We start from the raw sequence: 21,171 nt of genomic DNA, 5'->3' as shown, positions 1-21,171 counted from the left end.
AACGCTACACCTGTTTGACCCTCTGTCCCCCCCCCCCACCTTGTAGCTCTGAGGCTTCATATTTAAAGATTTATTTTCTAGTCTTTATTGGTGTTTATAGTCATAAAAGAAGGCTGAGACAGACTGACAGGATTTGCTTGGACTCAATTCAGTTTTCATCCAGGGACCAACATCTTCCCATTGATTTCTATGGGGATTTTTCAACTCATGACCTAAAATGTTAATGACCCTGACAGAAGCCCTGTTTATACCTGGTTCTAACATGCATATTTTGTCCCGATCTTGTCTGTTTGCACTTAGATCAGATAACAATGCATCAGAAAGTGTAGCTATATAAAAATAATGATGCTCAAATTAAACATTACACTAAATAATAATTATCCTAATGGAGGTGTAGATTACATATGTCATCCTAATGGAGAAGTAGATCCATCGCCCTGATGTGCTGCCCTAATGTGCTCTCTACAACATTCTATTGGTGCAGTGGCATCATTTCAGCTGAACCTGTTGAAAAACTTACCATGTTCGTATTGTTGAGGAGAAAGTGTGATAGACAGCAGAGGATGAGGTTTTTTATTAGTTACAAAACCACAGAGAGCATAGCGGAGTACTGCAGTGCTGTGGATATGAACAACAGAAACAAACATTCATTTGAGCTACAGTAGGGGTACATGTGTTACAGTTTCACATTCCATTTCGTGTCCAAATGTCCCGTGTGGCTCAGTGGGTGGAGCAAGGCACTGGCAACGCCAGGGTTGTGGGCTCGATTCCCACGGGGGACCAGTACCAATGAAAATGTATGCACTCACTAGTGGCTCTGGATAAGAGCGTCTGCTAAATGACTGAAATGTCACTGTACTCCCCACTATACCCTCCCCCTCCCCCCCCATCAGGGCTGCATGCGGATGGCTCCGTCCAGCCTGATGACCTCTCCGTTGATCATGGGGTTCTCAGCCAGTGATGTCACCAGGTGTGCAAACTCTGCAGGGTCTCCCAGGCGGGACGGGAAGGGCACCTGACGGGCCAGGAACGACTGCACCTGGGGAGGGAGAGAGAGAGGTGTGGGGGGGTTAGTATAGAGAGAGAGGTGTGGGGGGGTTAGTATAGAGAGAGGTGGGGGGGTGTAGTATAGAGAGAGGTGTGGGGGGTTATTATAGAGAGGTGTGGGGGGGTTAATATAGAAAGAGAGGTGGGGGGGTAGTATAGAGGTGTGGGGGGGGTAGTATAGAGAGGTGTGGGGGGGGTTATTATAAAGAGGTGTGGGGGGTTATTATAGAGAGGTGTGGGGGGGTTATTATAGAAAGAGGTGGGGGGGTAGTATAGAGAGAGGTGTGGGGGGGGGTTATTATAGAAAGAGGTGGGGGGTAGTATAGCGAGAGAGGTGTATATAGAGAGGTGGGGGGTTAGTATAGAGAGAGGTGGGGGGTTATTATAGAGAGAGGTGTATATAGAGAGAGGTGGGGGGTTAGAATAGAGAGAGGTATGGGGGGGTTAGTATAGAGAGAGGTGGGGGGGTTAGTATAGAGAGAGGTGGGGGGGTTAGTATAGAGAGAGGTGGGGGGGTTAGTATAGAGAGAGAGGTGGGGGGGTTAGTATAGAGAGAGAGGTGGGGGGGTTAGAATAGAGAGAGGTGTGGGGGGGTAGTATAGAGAGAGGTGTGGGGGTTAGTATAGAGAGAGGTGGGGGGGTTAGTATAGAGAGAGGTGGGGGGGTTAGTATAGAGAGAGGTGGGGGGGTTAGTATAGAGAGAGGTGGGGGGGTTAGTATAGAGAGAGGTGGGGGGGTTAGTATAGAGAGAGGTGGGGGGGTTAGTATAGAGAGAGGTGTGGGGGGGGGTATTATAGAGAGGTGGGGGGGTTAGTATAGAGAGAGGTGTGGGGGTTAGTATAGAGAGAGGTGGGGGGGTTAGTATAGAGAGAGGTGGGGGGGTTAGTATAGAGTGAGAGGTGGGGGGGTAGTATAGAGAGAGGTGGGGGGGTTAGTATAGAGAGAGGTGGGGGGGTTAGTATAGAGAGAGGTGGGGGGGTTAGTATAGAGAGAGGTGGGGGGGTTAGTATAGAGAGAGAGGTGGGGGGGTTAGTATAGAGAGAGAGGTGGGGGGGTTAGAATAGAGAGAGGTGTGGGGGGGTAGTATAGAGAGAGGTGTGGGGGGTTATTATAGAGAGGTGTGGGGGGGTTAATATAGAAAGAGGTGGGGGGGTAGTATAGAGAGAGGTGTGGGGGGGGGGTATTATAGAGAGGTGTGGGGGGGGGTATTATAGAGAGGTGTGGGGGGGTTATTATAGAGAGAGGTGTGGGGGGGGTTATTATAGAGAGAGGTGGGGGGGTAGTATAGCGAGAGAGGTGTATATAGAGAGGTGGGGGGTTATTATAGAGAGAGGGGTGGGGGGGGTAGTATAGCAAGAGAGGTGTATATAGAGAGGTGGGGGGTTAGTATAGAGAGAGGTATGGGGGGGTCAGTATAGAGAGAGAGGTGGGGGGGTTAGTATAGAGAGAGGTATGGGGGGGTTAGTATAGAGAGAGAGGTGTGGGGGGGGTTAGTATAGAGAGAGGTGGGGGGGTTAGTATAGAGAGAGAGGTGGGGGGGGTTAGTATAGAGAGAGAGGTGGGGGGGGGTTAGTATAGAGAGAGAGGTGGGGGGGGCTAGTATAGAGAGAGAGGTGGGGGGGGTTAGTATAGAGAGAGGTGGGGGGGGTTAGTATAGAGAGAGGTGGGGGGGTTAGTATAGAGAGAGGTGGGGGGGTAGTATAGAGAGAGGTGGGGGGGTTAGTATAGAGAGGAGTGGGGGGGTTAGTATAGAGAGAGGTGTGGGGGGGTAGTATAGAGAGAGGTGTGGGGGGGGTTATTATAGAGAGGGAGGGGTGTGGGGTTAGTATAGAGAGAGAGAGGTGTGGGGGGGTTATTATAGCGACAGAGGTGTATATAGAGAGAGAGGTGGGGGGGTTAGTATAGAGAGGTGGGGGGGTTAGTATAGAGAGAGAGGTGGGGGGTTAGTATAGAGAGATAGGTGGGGGGTTAGTATAGAGAGAGAGGTGGGGGGTTAGTATAGAGAGAGAGGTGGGGGGGTAGTATAGCGAGAGAGGTGTATATAGAGAGAGAGGTGGGGGGTTAGTATACCTTCTCAGGTAGACCTGCCAGGAGAGGAGTAGCAAACAGACCTGGGGAAGGAAGGAGGGCTCATGTTAATGTCTCACTGATTAAATACTAATAAAGCTTGTTTCAAGTTCATAAATATGTGACAATTACCATCTGCTGAATACGTGCCCAATAACGGACCAATTACCATCTGCTGAATACGTGCCCAATACCTGACCAATGCCATCTGCTGAATACGTGCCCAATACCGGACCAATTACCATCTGCTGAATACGTGCCCAATACCTGACCAATGCCATCTGCTGAATACGTGCCCAATACCGGACCAATTACCATCTGCTGAATACGTGCCCAATACCGGACCAATTACCATCTGCTGAATACGTGCCCAATACCGGACCAATTACCATCTGCTGAATACGTGCCCAATACCGGACCAATTACCATCTGCTGAATACGCGACCAATACCATCTGCTGAATACGCGACCAATAGCATCTGCTGAATACGTGCCCAATACCGGACCAATTACCATCTGCTGAATACGCGACCAATACCATCTGCTGAATACGCGACCAATAGCATCTGCTGAATACGCGACCAATAGCATCTGCTGAATACGCGACCAATACCTTCTGCTGAATACGTGACCAATACCATCTGCTGAATGCGTACACGCCGCCAATACCACCCGCTGAATGCGTACACGCAACCAATACCATCTGCTGAATACGCAACCAATGCCATCTGCTGAATACGCAACCAATGCCATCTGCTGAATACGCGACCAATAGCATCTGATGAATACGTGACCAATACCATCTGCTGAATACGTACATGTGACCAACACCATCTGCTGAATGCGTACACGCGACCAATAGCATCTGCTGAATACGTATACGCAACCAATAGTATCTGCTGAATACGCGACCAATAGCATCTGCTGAATACGCGACCAATAGCATCTGCTGAATACGCAACCAATAGCATCTGCTGAATATGCAACCAATAGCATCTGCTGAATACGCGACCAATAGCATCTGCTGAATACGTATACGCAACCAATAGTATCTGCTGAATATGCGACCAATAGCATCTGCTGAATACGCGACCAATAGCATCTGCTGAATACGCGACCAATAGCATCTGCTGAATACGCGACCAATAGCATCTGCTGAATACGCGACCAATACCTTCTGCTGAATACGTGACCAATAGCATCTGCTGAATACGCGACCAATAGCATCTGCTGAATACGCGACCAATAGCATCTGCTGAATACGCGACCAATAGCATCTGCTGAATACGTACATGTGACCAATGCCATCTGCTGAATGCGTACACAACCAATAGCATCTGCTGAATGCGTACACGCAACCAATGCCATCTGCTGAATGCGTATACGCGACCAATAGCATCTGCTGAATACGCAACCAATAGCATCTGCTGAATACGCGACCAATAGCATCTGATGAATACGCGACCAATAGCATCTGCTGAATACGCGACCAATAGCATCTGATGAATACGCGACCAATAGCATCTGCTGAATACGCAACCAATAGCATCTGCTGAATACGCGACCAATAGCATCTGATGAATACGCGACCAATAGCATCTGCTGAATACGCGACCAATAGCATCTGCTGAATACGCGACCAATAGCATCTGCTGAATACGCGACCAATAGCATCTGCTGAATACGCGACCAATAGCATCTGATGAATACGCGACCAATAGCATCTGCTGAATACGCGACCAATAGCATCTGATGAATACGCGACCAATACCATCTGCTCAATACGTATGTGACCAATACCATCTGCTCAATACCATCTGATCAATACGCATGTAACCAATACCATCTGATCAATACGTGACCAATACCATCTGCTCAATACCATCTGATCAATACGCATGTAACCAATACCATCTGCTCAATACGTATGTGACCAATACCATCTGCTCAATACCATCTGATCAATACGCATGTAACCAATACCATCTGATCAATACGTGACCAATACCATCTGCTCAATACCATCTGATCAATACGCATGTAACCAATACCATCTGATCAATACGTGACCAATACCATCTGCTCAATACCATCTGATCAATACGTATGTGACCAATACCATCTGATCAATACGTATGTGACCAATACCATCTGCTCAATACCATCTGATCAATACGCATGTAACCAATACCATCTGCTGAATACGTATGTGACCAATACCATCTGATCAATACGTATGTGACCAATACCATCTGATCAATACGTATGTGACCAATACCATCTGCTCAATACCATCTGATCAATACGCATGTAACCAATACCATCTGATCAATACGTATGTGACCAATACCATCTGATCAATACGCATGTAACCAATACCATCTGATCAATACGTGACCAATACCATCTGCTCAATACGTATGTGACCAATACCATCTGCTCAATACCATCTGATCAATACGCATGTAACCAATACCATCTGCTGAATACGTATGTGACCAATACCATCTGATCAATACGCATGTGACCAATACCATCTGATCAATACGCATGTGACCAATACCATCTGATCAATATGTGACCAATACCATCTGCTCAATACATATGTGACCAATACCATCTGATCAATACGTGACCAATACCATCTGATCAATACGTGATCAATACGTGACCAATACCATCTGATCAATACGTATGTGACCAATACCATCTGATCAATACGTATGTGACCAATATCATGTGACCAATACCAAATTGAATTGATTTATATACAGTGTGTGTCTGTATACTGACCGGGTGCTATAGTAACCACTCTGATGCCCATGGGTGCCAGGTCTCTAGCGATGGGTAGAGTCATTCCTACGATACCTCCTTTAGATGCAGAGTACGCTGCCTGGCCCACCTAGAGAGACAGAGAGAAACAGAGAGAGACCGAGACAGAGAGACAGACAGAGAGAGAGAGAGACAGAGACAGAGGAGAGACAGAGAGATGGGTAGAGTCATTCCTATGATACCTCCTTCAGACAGAGAGAGAGAGAGAGTACGCTGCCTGGCCCACCTAGAGAGAGAGAGAGAGATGGGTAGGGTCATTCCTACGATACCTCCTTCAGACAGAGAGAGAGACAGAGTACACTGCCTGGCCCACCTAGAGAGACAGAGAGATGGGTAGAGTCATTCCTACGATACCTCCTTCAGACAGAGAGTACGCTGCCTGGCCCACCCAGAGAGAGAGAGGGAAGCTTTCATCAAATCAGATTTTATTTGTCAAGTGCTCCGAACACAACCTTACAGTGAAATGCTCCCTTAACACTTATTTTTCTTAAAACTGCATTGTTGGTTAAGTATAATATATATTTTTTAAAGTTAACATAATTAAAGAGCAGCAGTAAAACAACAATAGTGAGGCTATATACAGGTTTTTACAGTACAGAGTCAATGTGGAGACTACAGTGCCTTGCGAAAGTATTCGGCCCCCTTGAACTTTGCGACCTTTTGCCCCATTTCAGGCTTCAAACATAAAGATATAAAACTGTATTTTTTTGTGAAGAATCAACAACAAGTGGGACACAATCATGAAGTGGAACGACATTTATTGGATATTTCAAACTTTTTTAACAAATCAAAAACTGATAAATTGGGCGTGCAGAATTATTCAGCCCCCTTAAGTTAATACTTTGTAGCGTCACCTTTTGCTGCGATTACAGCTGTAAGTCGCTTGGGGTATGTCTCTATCAGTTTTGCACATCGAGAGACTGACATTTTTTCCCATTCCTCCTTGCAAAACAGCTCGAGCTCAGTGAGGTTGGATGGAGAGCATTTGTGAACAGCAGTTTTCAGTTCTTTCCACAGATTCTCGATTGGATTCAGGTCTGGACTTTGACTTGGCCATTCTAACACCTGGATATGTTTATTTTTGAACCATTCCATTGTAGATTTTGCTTTATGTTTTGGATCATTGTCTTGTTGGAAGACAAATCTCCGTCCCAGTCTCAGGTCTTTTGCAGACTCCATCAGGTTTTCTTCCAGAATGGTCCTGTATTTGGCTCCATCCATCTTCCCATCAATTTTAACCATCTTACCTGTCCCTGCTGAAGAAAAGCAGGCCCAAACCATGATGCTGCCACCACCATGTTTGACAGTGGGGATGGTGTGTTCAGGGTGATGAGCTGTGTTGCTTTTACGCCAAGCATAACGTTTTGCATTGTTGCCAAAAAGTTCAATTTTGGTTTCATCTGACCAGAGCACCTTCTTCCACATGTTTGGTGTGTCTCCCAGGTGGCTTGTGGCAAACTTTAAACAACACATTTTATGGATATCTTTAAGAAATGGCTTTCTTCTTGCCACTCTTCCATAAAGGCCAGATTTGTGCAATATACGACTGATTGTTGTCCTATGGACAGAGTCTCCCACCTCAGCTGTAGATCTCTGCAGTTCATCCAGAGTGATCATGGGCCTCTTGGCTGCATCTCTGATCAGTCTTCTCCTTGTATGAGCTGAAAGTTTAGAGGGACGGCCAGGTCTTGGTAGATTTGCAGTGGTCTGATACTCCTTCCATTTCAATATTATCGCTTGCACAGTGCTCCTTGGGATGTTTAAAGCTTGGGAAATCTTTTTGTATCCAAATCCGGCTTTAAACTTCTTCACAACCGTATCTCGGACCTGCCTGGTGTGTTCCTTGTTCTTCATGATGCTCTCTGCGCTTTTGACGGACCTCTGAGACTATCACAGTGCAGGTGCATTTATACGGAGACTTGATTACACACAGGTGGATTGTATTTATCATCATTAGTCATTTAGGTCAACATTGGATCATTCAGAGATCCTCACTGAACTTCTGGAGAGAGTTTGCTGCACTGAAAGTAAAGGGGCTGAATAATTTTGCACGCCCAATTTTTCAGTTTTTGATTTGTTAAAAAAGTTTGAAATATCCAATAAATGTCGTTCCACTTCATGATTGTGTCCCACTTGTTGTTGATTCTTCACAAAAAAATACAGTTTTATATCTTTATGTTTGAAGCCTGAAATGTGGCAAAAGGTCGCAAAGTTCAAGGGGGCAGAATACTTTCGCAAGGCACTGTATATACAGGGGGTACTGGTACAGAGTCAATGTGGAAGCTATATACAGGGGGTACCGGTACAGAGTCAATGTGGAGGCTATATACAGGGTTTTACGGTACAGAGTCAATGTGGAGACTATATACAGGGGGTACTGGTACAGAGTCAATGTGGAGGCTATATACAGGGGGTACCGGTACAGAGTCAATGTGAAGGCTATATACAGGGGGTACCGGTACAGAGTCAATGTGTGGGGTCACCGGTTAGTCGAGGTAATATGAACATGTAGGTAGAGTTATCAAAGTGACTATGCATAGATAATAACAGCAGCGGGCGTAAAGGGGGGGGGGGGGGGGGGCAATGCAAATAGTCTGGGTAGCCATTTGATTAGACATTCAGGAGTCTTATGGCTTGGGGGTAGAATCTGTTTAGAAGCCTCTTGGACCTAGACTTGGTGCTCTTGGTACCGCTTGCCGTGCAGTAACAGAGAGAACAGTTTATGACTAGGGTGGCTGGAGTCTGACACACCGGAGTCTGACAAATTTTAGGGCCTTCCTCTGACACCGCCTGGTATAGAGGTTCTGGATGGCAGGAAGCTTGGCCCCAGTGTACTGGGCCGTACGCACTACACTCTGTAGTGCCTTGTGGTCGGAAGCCGAGCAGTTGCCACATACCAGGCAGTGCTGCAACAAGTCAGGATGCTCTCGATGGTGCAGCTGCAGAACTTTTTGAGGATCTGAGTACCAATGCCAAATCTAGTCAGTCTCCTGAGGGGGTATAGGCTTTGTCGTGCCCTCTTCATGACTGTCTTGGTGTGTTTGGACCATGACGGTTTGTTGGTGACGTGGACATCGAGGAACTTGAAGCTCTCAACCTGCTCCACTACAGCCCCGTCGATGAGAATGGGGGCATGCTCGGTCCTCTATTTTCTGTGGTCCATTGTCTTGATCACGTTAAGGGAGAGGTTGATATCCTGGCACCACACGGCCATGTCTCTGACCTCCTCCCTATAGGCTGTCTCGTCGTTGGGGTATTGTGTCACTGTTGGTGATCAGGCCTACCACTGTTGTGTCGTCAGCAAACTTAATGATGGTGTTGGAGTCGTGCCTGGCCACACAGTCGTGGGTGAACAGGGAGTACAGGATGGGACTAAGCACGCACCCTGAGGGGCCCCCATGTTGAGGATCAGCATGGAGGATGTGTTGTTACTTACCCTTACCACCTGGGGGCGACCCATCAGGAAGTCCAGGATCCAGTTGCAGAGAGAGGTGTTTAGTCCCAGGGTCCTTAGCTTGGTGATGAGCTTTGAGGGCACTATGGTGTTAAACACTGAGCTGTAGTCAATGAACAGCATTCTCACATAGGTGTTCCTTTTGTCCAGGTCTGAAAGGGCAGTGTGGAGTGCAATAGAGATGGCATCATCTGAGGATCTGTTGGTGCAGTATGCAAATTGGTGTGGGTCTAGGGATTCTGGGATGATGGTGTTGATGTGAGCCATGACCAGCCTTTCAAATCATTTCATGACTACAAACGTGAGTGCTACATGTCGGTAATCATTTAGGCAGGTTACCTTGGTGTTCTTGGGCACAGGGACTATGTTGGTATTTCAGGCTCGGACAGGGAGAGGTTGAAAATGTCAGTGAAGACACTTGCCAGTTGTTCATCACATGGTCGCAGTGCAGGTTATGGTAATCCGTCTGGCCCTGCGGCCTTCTGAATGTTGACATGTTTAAAGGTCTTACATCGCCTGTGGAGAACATGATCACACAGTCGTCTGGAACAGCTGGTGCTCTCATGCATGTTTCAGTGTTACTTGCCTCGAAGCGAGCATAGAAGTTATTTAGCTCGTCTGGTAGACTCGTGTTACTGGGCAGCTCTCGGCTATGCTTCCCTTTGTAGTCTGTAATAGTTTGCAAGCCCTGCCACATCCGACGAGTGTCGGAGCCAGTGAAGTATGATTCAATCTTAGTGTCAGTGATTGTTAGCAGGCTCATGTTGTACTGTACCGTCATAGGCCACCGTGGCTACCTGTCCGTCATAGGCCACCGTGGCTACCTGTCCGTCATAGGCCACAGGTGTGTGTGTACCTGTCCGTCATAGGTCACAAGTGTGTGTGGGTGTACCTGTCCGTCATAGGCCACAGGTGTGTGTGGGTGTACCTGTCCGTCATAGGCCACAGGTGTGTGTGTGTGTACCTGTCCGTCATAGGCCACAGGTGTGTGTGTGTGTACCTGTCCGTCATAGGCCACAGGTGTGTGTGTGTACCTGTCCGTCATAGGTCACAGGTGTGTGTGTACCTGTCCGTCATAGGTCACAGGTGTGTGTGTACCTGTCCGTCACAGGTGTGTGTGTACCTGTCCGTCATAGGTCACAGGTGTGTGTGTGTGTACCTGTCCATCATAGGTCACAGGTGTGTGTGTGTACCTGTCCATCATAGGTCACAGGTGTGTGTGTGTACCTGTCCATCATAGGTCACAGGTGTGTGTGTGTACCTGTCCATCATAGGTCACAGGTGTGTGTGTGTACCTGTCCATCATAGGCCGCTACACTTGCTGTGTTGATGATACAGCCTCTGTGTCCGTCTGCGTCTGGTTCGTTCTTCCCCATCTCACCAACAGCCAATCGGATCACATTAAACGTCCCCGCGATGTTCACCTACACACACAAAGTTTTAAAGTATGTGAAATTTCAAAAATGGGTATGCTTTTAAAATCTCTAACGCTTTGTTCACACTGTAGGACATAATGCTCACTCCAGGTGTGTGCACTGGCCAATCAGTGAGCTTTACATCCAGACAGATTGAATAGCTGGACTAGGAGTTGTTCCTGGATCTGGCCCCTCTCTAAAGCCCTGTTCACACTGCAGGCCTTAAAGCTCAAATCAGTTTGTTTTTTAAATTCGTTTTGGAATACTGACTGCCCAAACAACAAGTTACAACTGTAAAATGTATATAGGTTCAAAAATTTTGTGAAATAGCAGTTACAAATAGAAATCAAATTGGATGGACATCAGAAATAGAGGAAGGACATAAAAACAAACAAAATATAACTATTGTAAAATAGACTGTGTCTGTAAAATGTGTATAGTATGTATAAACTGAAGGTAGAAGCCTAAGTGTTTATTAGTTTACTCCAATTGGGGGAAGGGTGGTCGGGCTTGGGGGAATAATAAAGGTATATTCTTTAAAAAAGTATGTATATCTATATAGGTATGTGTATGTATACAGTGGGGCAAAAAAAGTATTTAGTCAGCCACCAATTGTGCAAGTTCTCCCACTTAAAAAGATGAGGACTGTAATTTTCATCATAGGAACACATCAAATATGACAGACAAAATGAAAAAAAAAATCCAGAAAATCACAATGTAGGATTTTTTATGAATTTATTTGCAAATTATGGTGGAAAATAAGTATTTGGTCAATAACAAAAATGTATCTCAATACTTTGTTATATACCCTTTGTTGGCAATGACAGAGGTCAAACGTTTTCTATAAGTCTTCACAAGGTTTTCACACACTGTTGCTGGTATTTTGGCCCATTCCTCCATGCAGATCTCCTCTAGAGCAGTGATGTTTTGGGGCTGTTGCTGGGCAACACAGACTTTCAACTCCCTCCAAAGATTTTCTATGGGGTTGAGATCTGGAGACTGGCTAGGCCACTCCATGACCTTGAAATGCTTCTTACGAAGCCACTCCTTCGTTGCCCGGGCGGTGTGTTTGGGATCATTGTCATGCTGAAAGAACCAGCCACGTTTGATCTTCAATGCCCTTGCTGATGGAAGGAGGTTTTCACTCAAAATCTCACGATACATGGCCCCATTCATTCTTTCCTTTACACGGATCAGTCGTCCTGGTCCCTTTGCAGAAAAACAGCCCCAAAGCATGATGTTTCCACCCCCATGCTTCACATTAGGTATGGTGTTCTTCTTTGGATGCAACTAAAAGCATTCTTTGTCCTCCAAACACGACGAGTTGAGTTTTTTCCAAAAAGTTATATTTTGGTTTCATCTGACCATATGACATTCTCCCAATCTTCTTCTGGATCATCCAAATGCTCTCTAGCAAACTTCAGACGGGCCTGGACATGTACTGGCTTAAGCAGGGGGACACGTCTGGCACTGCAGGATTTGAGTCCCTGGCGGCGTAGTGTGTTACTGATGGTAGGCTTTGTTACTTTGGTCCCAGCTCTCTGCAGGTCATTCACTAGGTCCCCCCGTGTGGTTCTGGGATTTTTGCTCACTGTTCTTGTGATCATTTTGACCCCACGGGGTGAGATCTTGCGTGGAGCCCCAGATCGAGGGAGATTATCAGTGGTCTTGTATGTCTTCCATTTCCTAATAATTGCTCCCACAGTTGATTTCTTCAAACCAAGCTGCTTACCTATTGCAGATTCAGTCTTCCCAGCCTGGTGCAGGTCTACAATTTTGTTTCTGGTGTCCTTTGACAGCTCTTTGATCTTGGCCATAGTGGAGTTTGGAGTGTGACTGTTTGAGGTTGTGGACAGGTGTCTTTTATACTGATAACAAGTACAAACAGGTGCCATTAATACAGGTAACGAGTGGAGGACAGAGGAGCCTCGTAAAGAAGAAGTTACAGTTCTGTGAGAGCCAGAAATCTTGCTTGTTTGTAGGTGACCAAATACTTATTTTCCACTATAATTTGCAATAAATTAATAAAAAATCCTACAATGTGATTTTCTGGATTTTTTTCCCTAATTTTGTCTGTCATAGTTGAAGTGTACCTATGATGAAAATCTCATCTTTTTAAGTGGAAGAAGTTGCACAATTGGTGGCTGACTAAATACTTTTTTGACCCACTGTATATGTTTATTTTTTTTTATTTCACCTTTATTTAACCAGGTAGGCAAGTTGAGAACAAGTTCTCATTTACAATTGCGACCTGGCCAAGATAAAGCAAAGCAGTTCGACACATACAACGACACAGAGTTACACATGGAGTAAAACAAACATACAGTCAATAATACAGTATAAACAAGTCTATATACGATGTGAGCAAATGAGGTGAGATAAGGGAGGTAAAGGCAAAAAAAGGCCATGGTGGCAAAGTAAATACAATATAGCAAGTAAAACACTGGAATAGTAGATTTGCAGTGGAAGAATGTGCAAAGTAGAAATAAAAATAATGGGGTGCAAAGGAGCAAAAATAAATTAATTAATTAAATACAGTAGGGAAAGAGGTAGTTGTTTGGGCTAAATGATAGGTGGACTATGTACAGGTGCAGTAATCTGTGAGCTGCTCTGACAGTTGGTGCTTAAAGCTAGTGAGGGAGATAAGTGTTTCCAGTTTCAGAGATTTTTGTAGTTCGTTCCAGTCATTGGCAGCAGAGAACTGGAAGGAGAGGCGGCCAAAGAAATAATTGGTTTTGGGGGTGACTAGAGAGATATACCTGCTGGAGCGTGTGCTACAGGTGGGAGATGCTATGGTGACCAGCGAGCTGAGATAAGGGGGAACTTTACCTAGCAGGGTCTTGTAGATGAAATGGAGCCAGTGGGTTTGGCGACAAGTATGAAGCGAGGGCCAGCCAACGAGAGCGTACAGGTCGCAATGGTGGGTAGTATATGGGGCTTTGGTGACAAAACGGATTGCACTGTGACTGTGATATGTGTACATGTATATCTATATAGGTATGTGTGTATTTATATGTATGCATGCATATTGATATATATATTTACCCCAAAAATATATGGGGGATTATAAATGATGCAGACAATTACATTGATGGAAGCAACAATCTGCCATATTAAGCTGATCCACCCCTTGGATGAAAAAAACCCAACAAGTTACAAGTGACCAAATCAGATGGTGTGTTTTCAGACAGCAGTCATTAGTTGACATGGTTACGCTAGTTGTCATAGTAATAACAGGTGTGTGAGCAGTGGCGTAGGCTGATTGGTGGTGGTGCTCATATTTCCTGTCACTCAGAAGTTATGTATCAAGATAAGGTGACAATGACTGTCATGGATGCTTCTCAGTTGCTTCGACTGTTCAAAATCAGTGTCAGAACACTTTTAAAGCCTCAAAGGATAAGATGATTAAACTTTCAGTCCTTTTTGGCTAGCCACAGCAGTCAACTAGCTAGCTAGGTAGCTTACTAGTACATTCACTCATTTGTTTGTAAACAATTAACAAGCTAGTTAGCTAGCACATCCTCCTGTCAAACTGTCAGAGTAGCTAGCAAACAACAATTAACAAGCTAGTTAGCTAGCACATCCTCCTGTCAAACTGTCAACAGAGTAGCTAGCAAACAACAATTAACAAGCTAGTTAACTAGCACACCCTCCTGTCAAACTGTCAACAGAGTAGCTAGCATACAACAATTACCAAGCTAGTTAACTAGCACACCCTCCTGTCAAACTGTCAACAGAGTAGCTAGCATACAACAATTACCAAGCTATTAACTAGCACACCCTCCTGTCAAACTGTCAACAGAGTAGCTAGCATACAACAATTACCAAGCTAGTTAACTAGCACACCCTCCTGTTAAACTGTCAACAGAGTAGCTAGCATACAACAAAATATGCAAAATAGTCTAAAAACCACTTGAGGGCAAATAAATCAGATTTAACAGTTCAGACAAGTTGTATGGCCAGGAATCAGATTTGGCTTGAAATATCTGATTCCATGTGCTTTTGGGCTGGTCAGACTGCAGGAAAAATAACAGATTAGAATCAGATGTGGGGAAAAAATTGTGATTTGAGTCACTTCAAAAATTTCCTGTGCCTAAAACTCACAGCTCCGCCTAAAATAGCACACAGAGGAAGTCCCTGCAGCAATGTTCCAACATCTAGTGGAAAGCCTTCCCAGAAGAGTGGAGGCTGTTATAGCAGCCAACTCCATATTAATGCTCATGATTCTGGAATGAGATGTTTAACGAGCAGGTGTCTACATACTGTTGGTAATGTAGAGTATACTACAGTCTGACAGTAGGTTCAGTAAGCAGTAGACAATGTCTTACAGTGATAACTCTAGTGAAGTCTTCTAGACTGTGGGGAACATCCTTTTTGAAGTTATAAGTCTTGACGGCAACGGCGATGCCAGCACAGTTCACCGCCAGGTCCAGCTTCCCAAACCGCTGCCGGGCCAGCTCCACCGCAGAACGCACATCTGCCTCCGACGTTACCTAGACAACCAGGACACAAAGGGGCAGGGTTTAGATGTTTCCCAAACTGGCCTGAGCAAAGTACTCCTGAAAGAGGAGTAGGGGTCACAGAGTACGGTGCAGGGGTCAGCCTCAATGTAGTGTTCAATGAAGACCTAAAATGCATGAGTGTTTTTACATGAGTAAGGGCTTGACATGAATGAATGTGTTTAACTTGATCTGTAGCACCATGGGCCAAATAGGTGACTGTAGATTGTATTGTGTTGAAATAGGTGACTGTAGATTGTATTGTGTTGAAATAGGTGACTGTAGATTGTATTGTGTTGAAATAGGTGACTGTAGATTGTATTGTATGACACAAGAAACCACTTTACAAAATACAATTCATGATTATTACCATACAGAGAATTAGACAATGTAAGCTACCCGTCTGCCTACTCGCTTAATTGCATATTTAAGCCTGTTTCAAAACACAACACCGTACCTTTAATTAAGACATCATATGTTTAGCTGACTGACTTTTCAGAGACAGATTGAAACCTCCACATGTTGTGCTCTTGCAGGAAGCAGTAGGCTAACTTCCCATTACTGACCTTTACTTATCTACAGTATAATTGGGCTAACAACTCGCTAACTAGTAAAGAAAATCAACAAATGTGCACACGAGGGCTACTCCAGCCAATAGAATCCTACTCCTTTGCGCTTTTCCTGAAACAAAATCACAGACTCAATCCTGTAAACTTAGATGTGTTTTGGTTTGTTGCATTGAAAAGAGGCTGGTATAATGTTGTTCCTAGGCCGTCATTGGAAAAAAAGAATTTGTTCTTAACTGACTTGCCTAGTTAAATAAAGGTAAAATTTAAAAAAAAAATTAAAAATTCCGTCACATAAAAAACCCCACATTGATCTATGTAGTGCAAACTAACGGGGTGAACTCCGCTTAGTTGAATCTCCTGCGTCTCGGCGTGGCGTTTCTCCTGGAGGAGGTGTGCAGCTTAGAGGGAATATTGGTTAGGGGTGAAAGGTCAGACTCACGTCAGCGGGGGCAAAGGTGCAGCGTTCTCCGAGGCTGGCTGCCAGGGTGTGTCCGTCTGAAGAGGGAAGGTCCAGAATGACAGCACACGCCCCCTGCTGCACCAACCTCTCCACGGTAGCCCGGCCCAGCCCTGAAGCACCGCCTGTCACCAGGCCAACCATACCCTGGGGGTGACATGGTTTAGGTCAGGGGGAGCGAGAGGCAGGGACACACTAGGGTGTCCAATCAAAAACACATTTTGACCAATGGGTACAATGTTATTTTGGGTAGATAATTCTCAAAGAAAACCAATGGTTAAAACGTCATGTGTAACATAATCTGTTAACAGTTATTGGAGTTTTTACTGTGCCCTTGTAGGATGACCAGCATTACGGTGACTAAATATATTAGAATTGATATCTACATTGATGTGAACAACACTGCTGCTCTCTCATTTAGATATTATAATTGATATCTACATGGATGTGAACAACACCCTAACCAAGACCAGGTGGAGAACTCACATTACACTGGTTTTAAGGTCTCTGCACTGGCTGTCAGTTTTAGAATTAATTTTAAAGTTTATTCTATTGGTTTTAAAATAAATCCAAGTTTGTGCACCTCAGTATATGTTAGACAAACTTTTAAGTTATGTACCCAGTAGGTCCCTCAGGTCCTCTAGCCTTTTAACTATCCCAAAGCCCAGGACCAAGAGGCATGGAGAGACAGCCTTAACTATCCCAAAGCCTGGGACCAAGAGGCATGGAGAGACAGCCTTTTAACTAACCAAAGCCTAGGACCAAGAGGCATGGAGAGACAGCCTTTTAACTATCCCAAAGCCTGGGACCAAGAGGCATGGAGAGACAGCCTTTTAACTAACCAAAGCCTAGGACCAAGAGGCATGGAGAGACAGCCTTTTAACTATCCCAAAGCCTGGGACCAAGAGGCATGGAGAGACAGCCTTTAGTTAGCCTCTCCCCCCCAAGCCATCAGACTGCTGAACAGCTTCTCCCCCCAAGCCATCAGACTGCTGAACAGCTTCTCCCCCAAGCCATCAGACTGCTGAACAGCTTCTCCCCCCAGGCCATCAGACTGCTGAACAGCTTCTCCCCCCAAGCCATCAGACTGCTGAACAGCTTCTCCCCCCAAGCCATCAGACTGCTGAACAGCTTCTCCCCCCAAGCCATCAGACTGCTGAACAGCTTCTCCCCGCAGGCCATCAGACTGCTGAACAGCTTCTCCCCCTAAGCCATCAGACTGCTGAACAGCTTCTCCCCCCAGTGCATCAAACTGCTGAACAGCTTCTCCCCCCTGACACTCCAACACACACATACGATGACGCTACTCTGTTTATAATGTCACTTTGCCCCTACCTACATGTACATATTACCTCCACTACCAACACATCATAATATATGCACAAACTCTTCCGAACTGTTTAAGCTGGGAAGCATGTGGACATTGATAATGTCATGTAGACTAGCCTAACTCCACTGTAGCCTATCTGAGAGCTGTTGGCTAGAGCGCTGGTGGCAAGACCATAAGGTATTGCTTCATGTGATGTATTGTTGTCACTACCTTCTTGCCATTTGTGCTGTTGTCTGAGCCCAATAATGTTTGTACCATGTTTTGTGCTGCTACCGTGTTGTCATGTTGTGTTGCTACTGTGTTGTCATGTTGTGCTGCTACCATGTTTTTGTCATGTTGTGTTATGTTGCTGCCATGTGTTGTCATGTCTTGCTGCCATGTGTTGCCGTCTTAGGTCATGCTGTGTTGCTGTCTTAGGTCATGCTGTGTTGCCGTCTTAGGTCATGCTGTGTTGCCGTCTTAGGTCATGCTGTGTTGCCGTCTTCGGTCATGCTGTGTTGCCGTCTTAGGTCATGCTGTGTTGCCGTCTTAGGTCATGCTGTGTTGCCGTCTTAGGTCATGCTGTGTTGCCGTCTTAGGTCATGCTGTGTTGCCGTCTTAGGTCATGCTGTGTTGCCGTCTTAGGTCATGCTGTGTTGCCGTCTTAGGTCATGCTGTGTTGCCGTCCTTGGTCATGCTGTGTTGCCGTCCTTGGTCATGCTGTGTTGCCGTCCTTGGTCATGCTGTGTTGCCGTCCTTGGTCATGCTGTGTTGCCGTCCTTGGTCATGCTGTGTTGCCGTCCTTGGTCATGCTGTGTTGCCGTCCTTGGTCATGCTGTGTTGCCGTCTTAGGTAGCTTGTCATGATGTGAGTGGCTCACAATTGGCCCAGCGTCGTCCGGGTTTGGCCCGGAGTAGGTCTCATTGTAAATAAGAATTTGTTCTTAACAACTGACTTACCTAGTTAAATAAAGGTTAAATAAATAAATAGCATAATTTAAACGAAAAAGTACACTGTGCGCACTACGTCATCACGCACTGAAGTCCGTTTAAAAAAGCCCATATTTCATTTATGTTGATTCTAGAATATTCGCATGAAAATCTGTCGCCAATTGGATGGAAGCCCGACTGATAGCCTTCCATAACTGGCTCGCTTTGCAGCGCACAACATGCAACCCTAACCTGCACCAAATAACCTTTGTACGGAGTAGGACAGTACGTCAATGTGTCAACTAAGGCGACAGCAATTGAGGGAAGGTGCACACTGGCATTAGCTAGCAACACAAAATAAACTTGACAGTGAGTCCAACTGACAAACTACAGTATCCTCCTCAATTCTAGAGCTAAACCCCCGCTAACATATACCGCCTGATGTGACAGAAATTGAAAACACCAAAGAACCGTAACTAACAAGCTCTCTGCCATAGAAATCTACTAACCTTGATACTTCTAATGTTCGCCATGTCTGCGAGCTCTGCTCAACCGGACGCCGTTACCACCGTGTCGTGAGCAACAATCGTGTATTGGGTGGTTCACCTTCAAAATAAAAGTCACCCTTTGACACTGTACAATAGACTGACTGGAAAGGTGATTTCCCAAAGTCAAACACTTTCCATCATGTCTCGCCAGCAACGCAAAAACTACTGCCGGGTCACGGAATTTCGGCCATATTCTAAATAAAAGTTCCCCACGTAATAATAGAACAATGTCAATAGCCTGTATTTATTAATTATCTATATAAGGGTGTTTTCACACGTGGTCCCTTTCATACAATTCTTGAGAACTATGTGCAGTACACAGAATTTTTTGTAGTGTGAACACTCCAGAGGAACTCAGACCCTCAAAAGAGTCCCTGAAGCAAACCGAACTGAGACCATCTCGAGAGGTTGTCTGGGATCAGTTCGCTTGAATTCCACAGTTGTGATATCACTTTCTGTGTCAACCAGGGAAAATACACTGAACAATAATATAAACTACTTTTGCAGCTACTCTTCCTGGGGTTTATTATGGATCCCCATTAGTTCCTGCCAAGGCAGCAGCTACTCTTCCTGGGGTTTATTATGGATCCCCATTAGTTCCTGCCAAGGCAGCAGCTACTCTTCCTGGTGTTTATTATGAATCCCCATTAGTTCCTGCCAAGGCAGCAGCTACTCTTCCTGGGGTTTATTATAGATCCCCATTAGTTCCTGCCAAGGCAGCAGCTACTCTTCCTGGGGTTTATTATGGATCCCCATTAGTTCCTGCCAAGGCAGCAGCTACTCTTCCTGGTGTTTATTATGGATCCCCATTAGTTCCTGCCAAGGCAGCAGCTACTCTCCCTGGGGTTTATTATGGATCCCCAGTAGTTCCTGCCAAGGCAGCAGCTACTCTTCCTGGGGTTTATTATGGATCCCCAGTAGTTCCTGTCAAGGCATCAGATACTCTTCCTGGGGTTTATTATGGATCCCCATTAGTTCCTGACAAGGCAGCAGCTACTCTTCCTGGGGTTTATTATAGATCCTCATTAGTTCCTGCCAAGGCAGCAGCTACTCTTCCTGGGGTTTATTATGGATCCCCATTAGTTCCTGCCAAGGCAGCAGCTACTCTTCCTGGTGTTTATTATGGATCCCCATTAGTTCCTGCCAAGGCAGCAGCTACTCTTCCTGGGGTTTATTATGGATCCCCAGTAGTTCCTGCCAAGGCAGCAGCTACTCTTCCTGGGGTTTATTATGGATCCCCATTAGTTCCTGTCAAGGCATCAGATACTCTTCCTGGGGTTTATTATGGATCCCCATTAGTTCCTGACAAGGCAGCAGCTACTCTTCCTGGGGTTTATTATGGATCCCCATTAGTTCCTGCCAAGTCAGCAGCTACTCTTCCTGGGGTTTATTATGGATCTCCCCTGCCAAGTCAGCAGCTACTCTTCCTGGGGTCCAAACACATTAAGGCAGTTACATTACATTACATATAAAACACAAGATAAAACAGTACATTATATAACATTACTACACCACTACATATCTACAATACAACATGTATAATACCACCATGCAACAATATTACAATGTACAGTGCATTCGGAAAATATTCAGACCCCTTGACATTTTCAACATTTTGTCACCTTACAGCCTTATTCTAAAATTGATTAAATTGTTTTTTCCGTCATCAATCTACACACAATACCCCATAATGACAAAGAAATGACAAAGAAAAAATAGGTTTTGAGACATTTTTGCATAATTATTAAAAATACAAAACAGAAATATCATATTTACATACAGTACCAGTCAATAGTTAGGACACACCTCCCCATTCCAGGTTTTTCTTTATTGTTGCTATTTTCTACATTGTATTTTATATTTGAGATTTGTCTACGTAGCCATCCTTTGCCTTGATGACAGCTTTGCACACTCTTGGCATACTTTCAACCAGCTTCATCACCTGGAATGCATTTATATTAACAGGTGTGCCTAGTTTCCATCTTCATGCATTTGAATCAAGCAGTTGTGCTATGACAAGGTAGGGGTGGTGTACAGAAGATAGC

The 21,171-nt window shown here is 45.2% G+C and overlaps 1 protein-coding gene across 1 annotated transcript; it reads right to left on the bottom strand.

Moving 5' to 3' along the window:
- Positions 1-559: 559 nt before the first annotated feature.
- LOC139367806 (hydroxysteroid (17-beta) dehydrogenase 10) lies at positions 560-19,234 on the bottom strand. The gene is made up of 7 exons (XM_071106143.1): positions 19,088-19,234; positions 16,323-16,487; positions 15,144-15,308; positions 10,696-10,824; positions 5,908-6,016; positions 3,118-3,158; positions 560-1,039 (listed from the first exon to the last, which is right to left on the bottom strand). The coding sequence occupies exons 1-7, from the start codon at positions 19,109-19,111 to the stop codon at positions 890-892; spliced, it is 783 nt and encodes a 260-aa protein (XP_070962244.1). The 5' UTR covers positions 19,112-19,234; the 3' UTR covers positions 560-889.
- Positions 19,235-21,171: the final 1,937 nt, after the last annotated feature.

This window comes from Oncorhynchus clarkii, chromosome 16 (assembly GCF_045791955.1).
Source record: "Oncorhynchus clarkii lewisi isolate Uvic-CL-2024 chromosome 16, UVic_Ocla_1.0, whole genome shotgun sequence".
Lineage (NCBI taxonomy): Eukaryota > Metazoa > Chordata > Actinopteri > Salmoniformes > Salmonidae > Oncorhynchus > Oncorhynchus clarkii.
The sequence above is the reverse complement of the archived record's forward strand: the minus strand, read 5'-3'. Positions and strand labels throughout refer to the sequence as shown.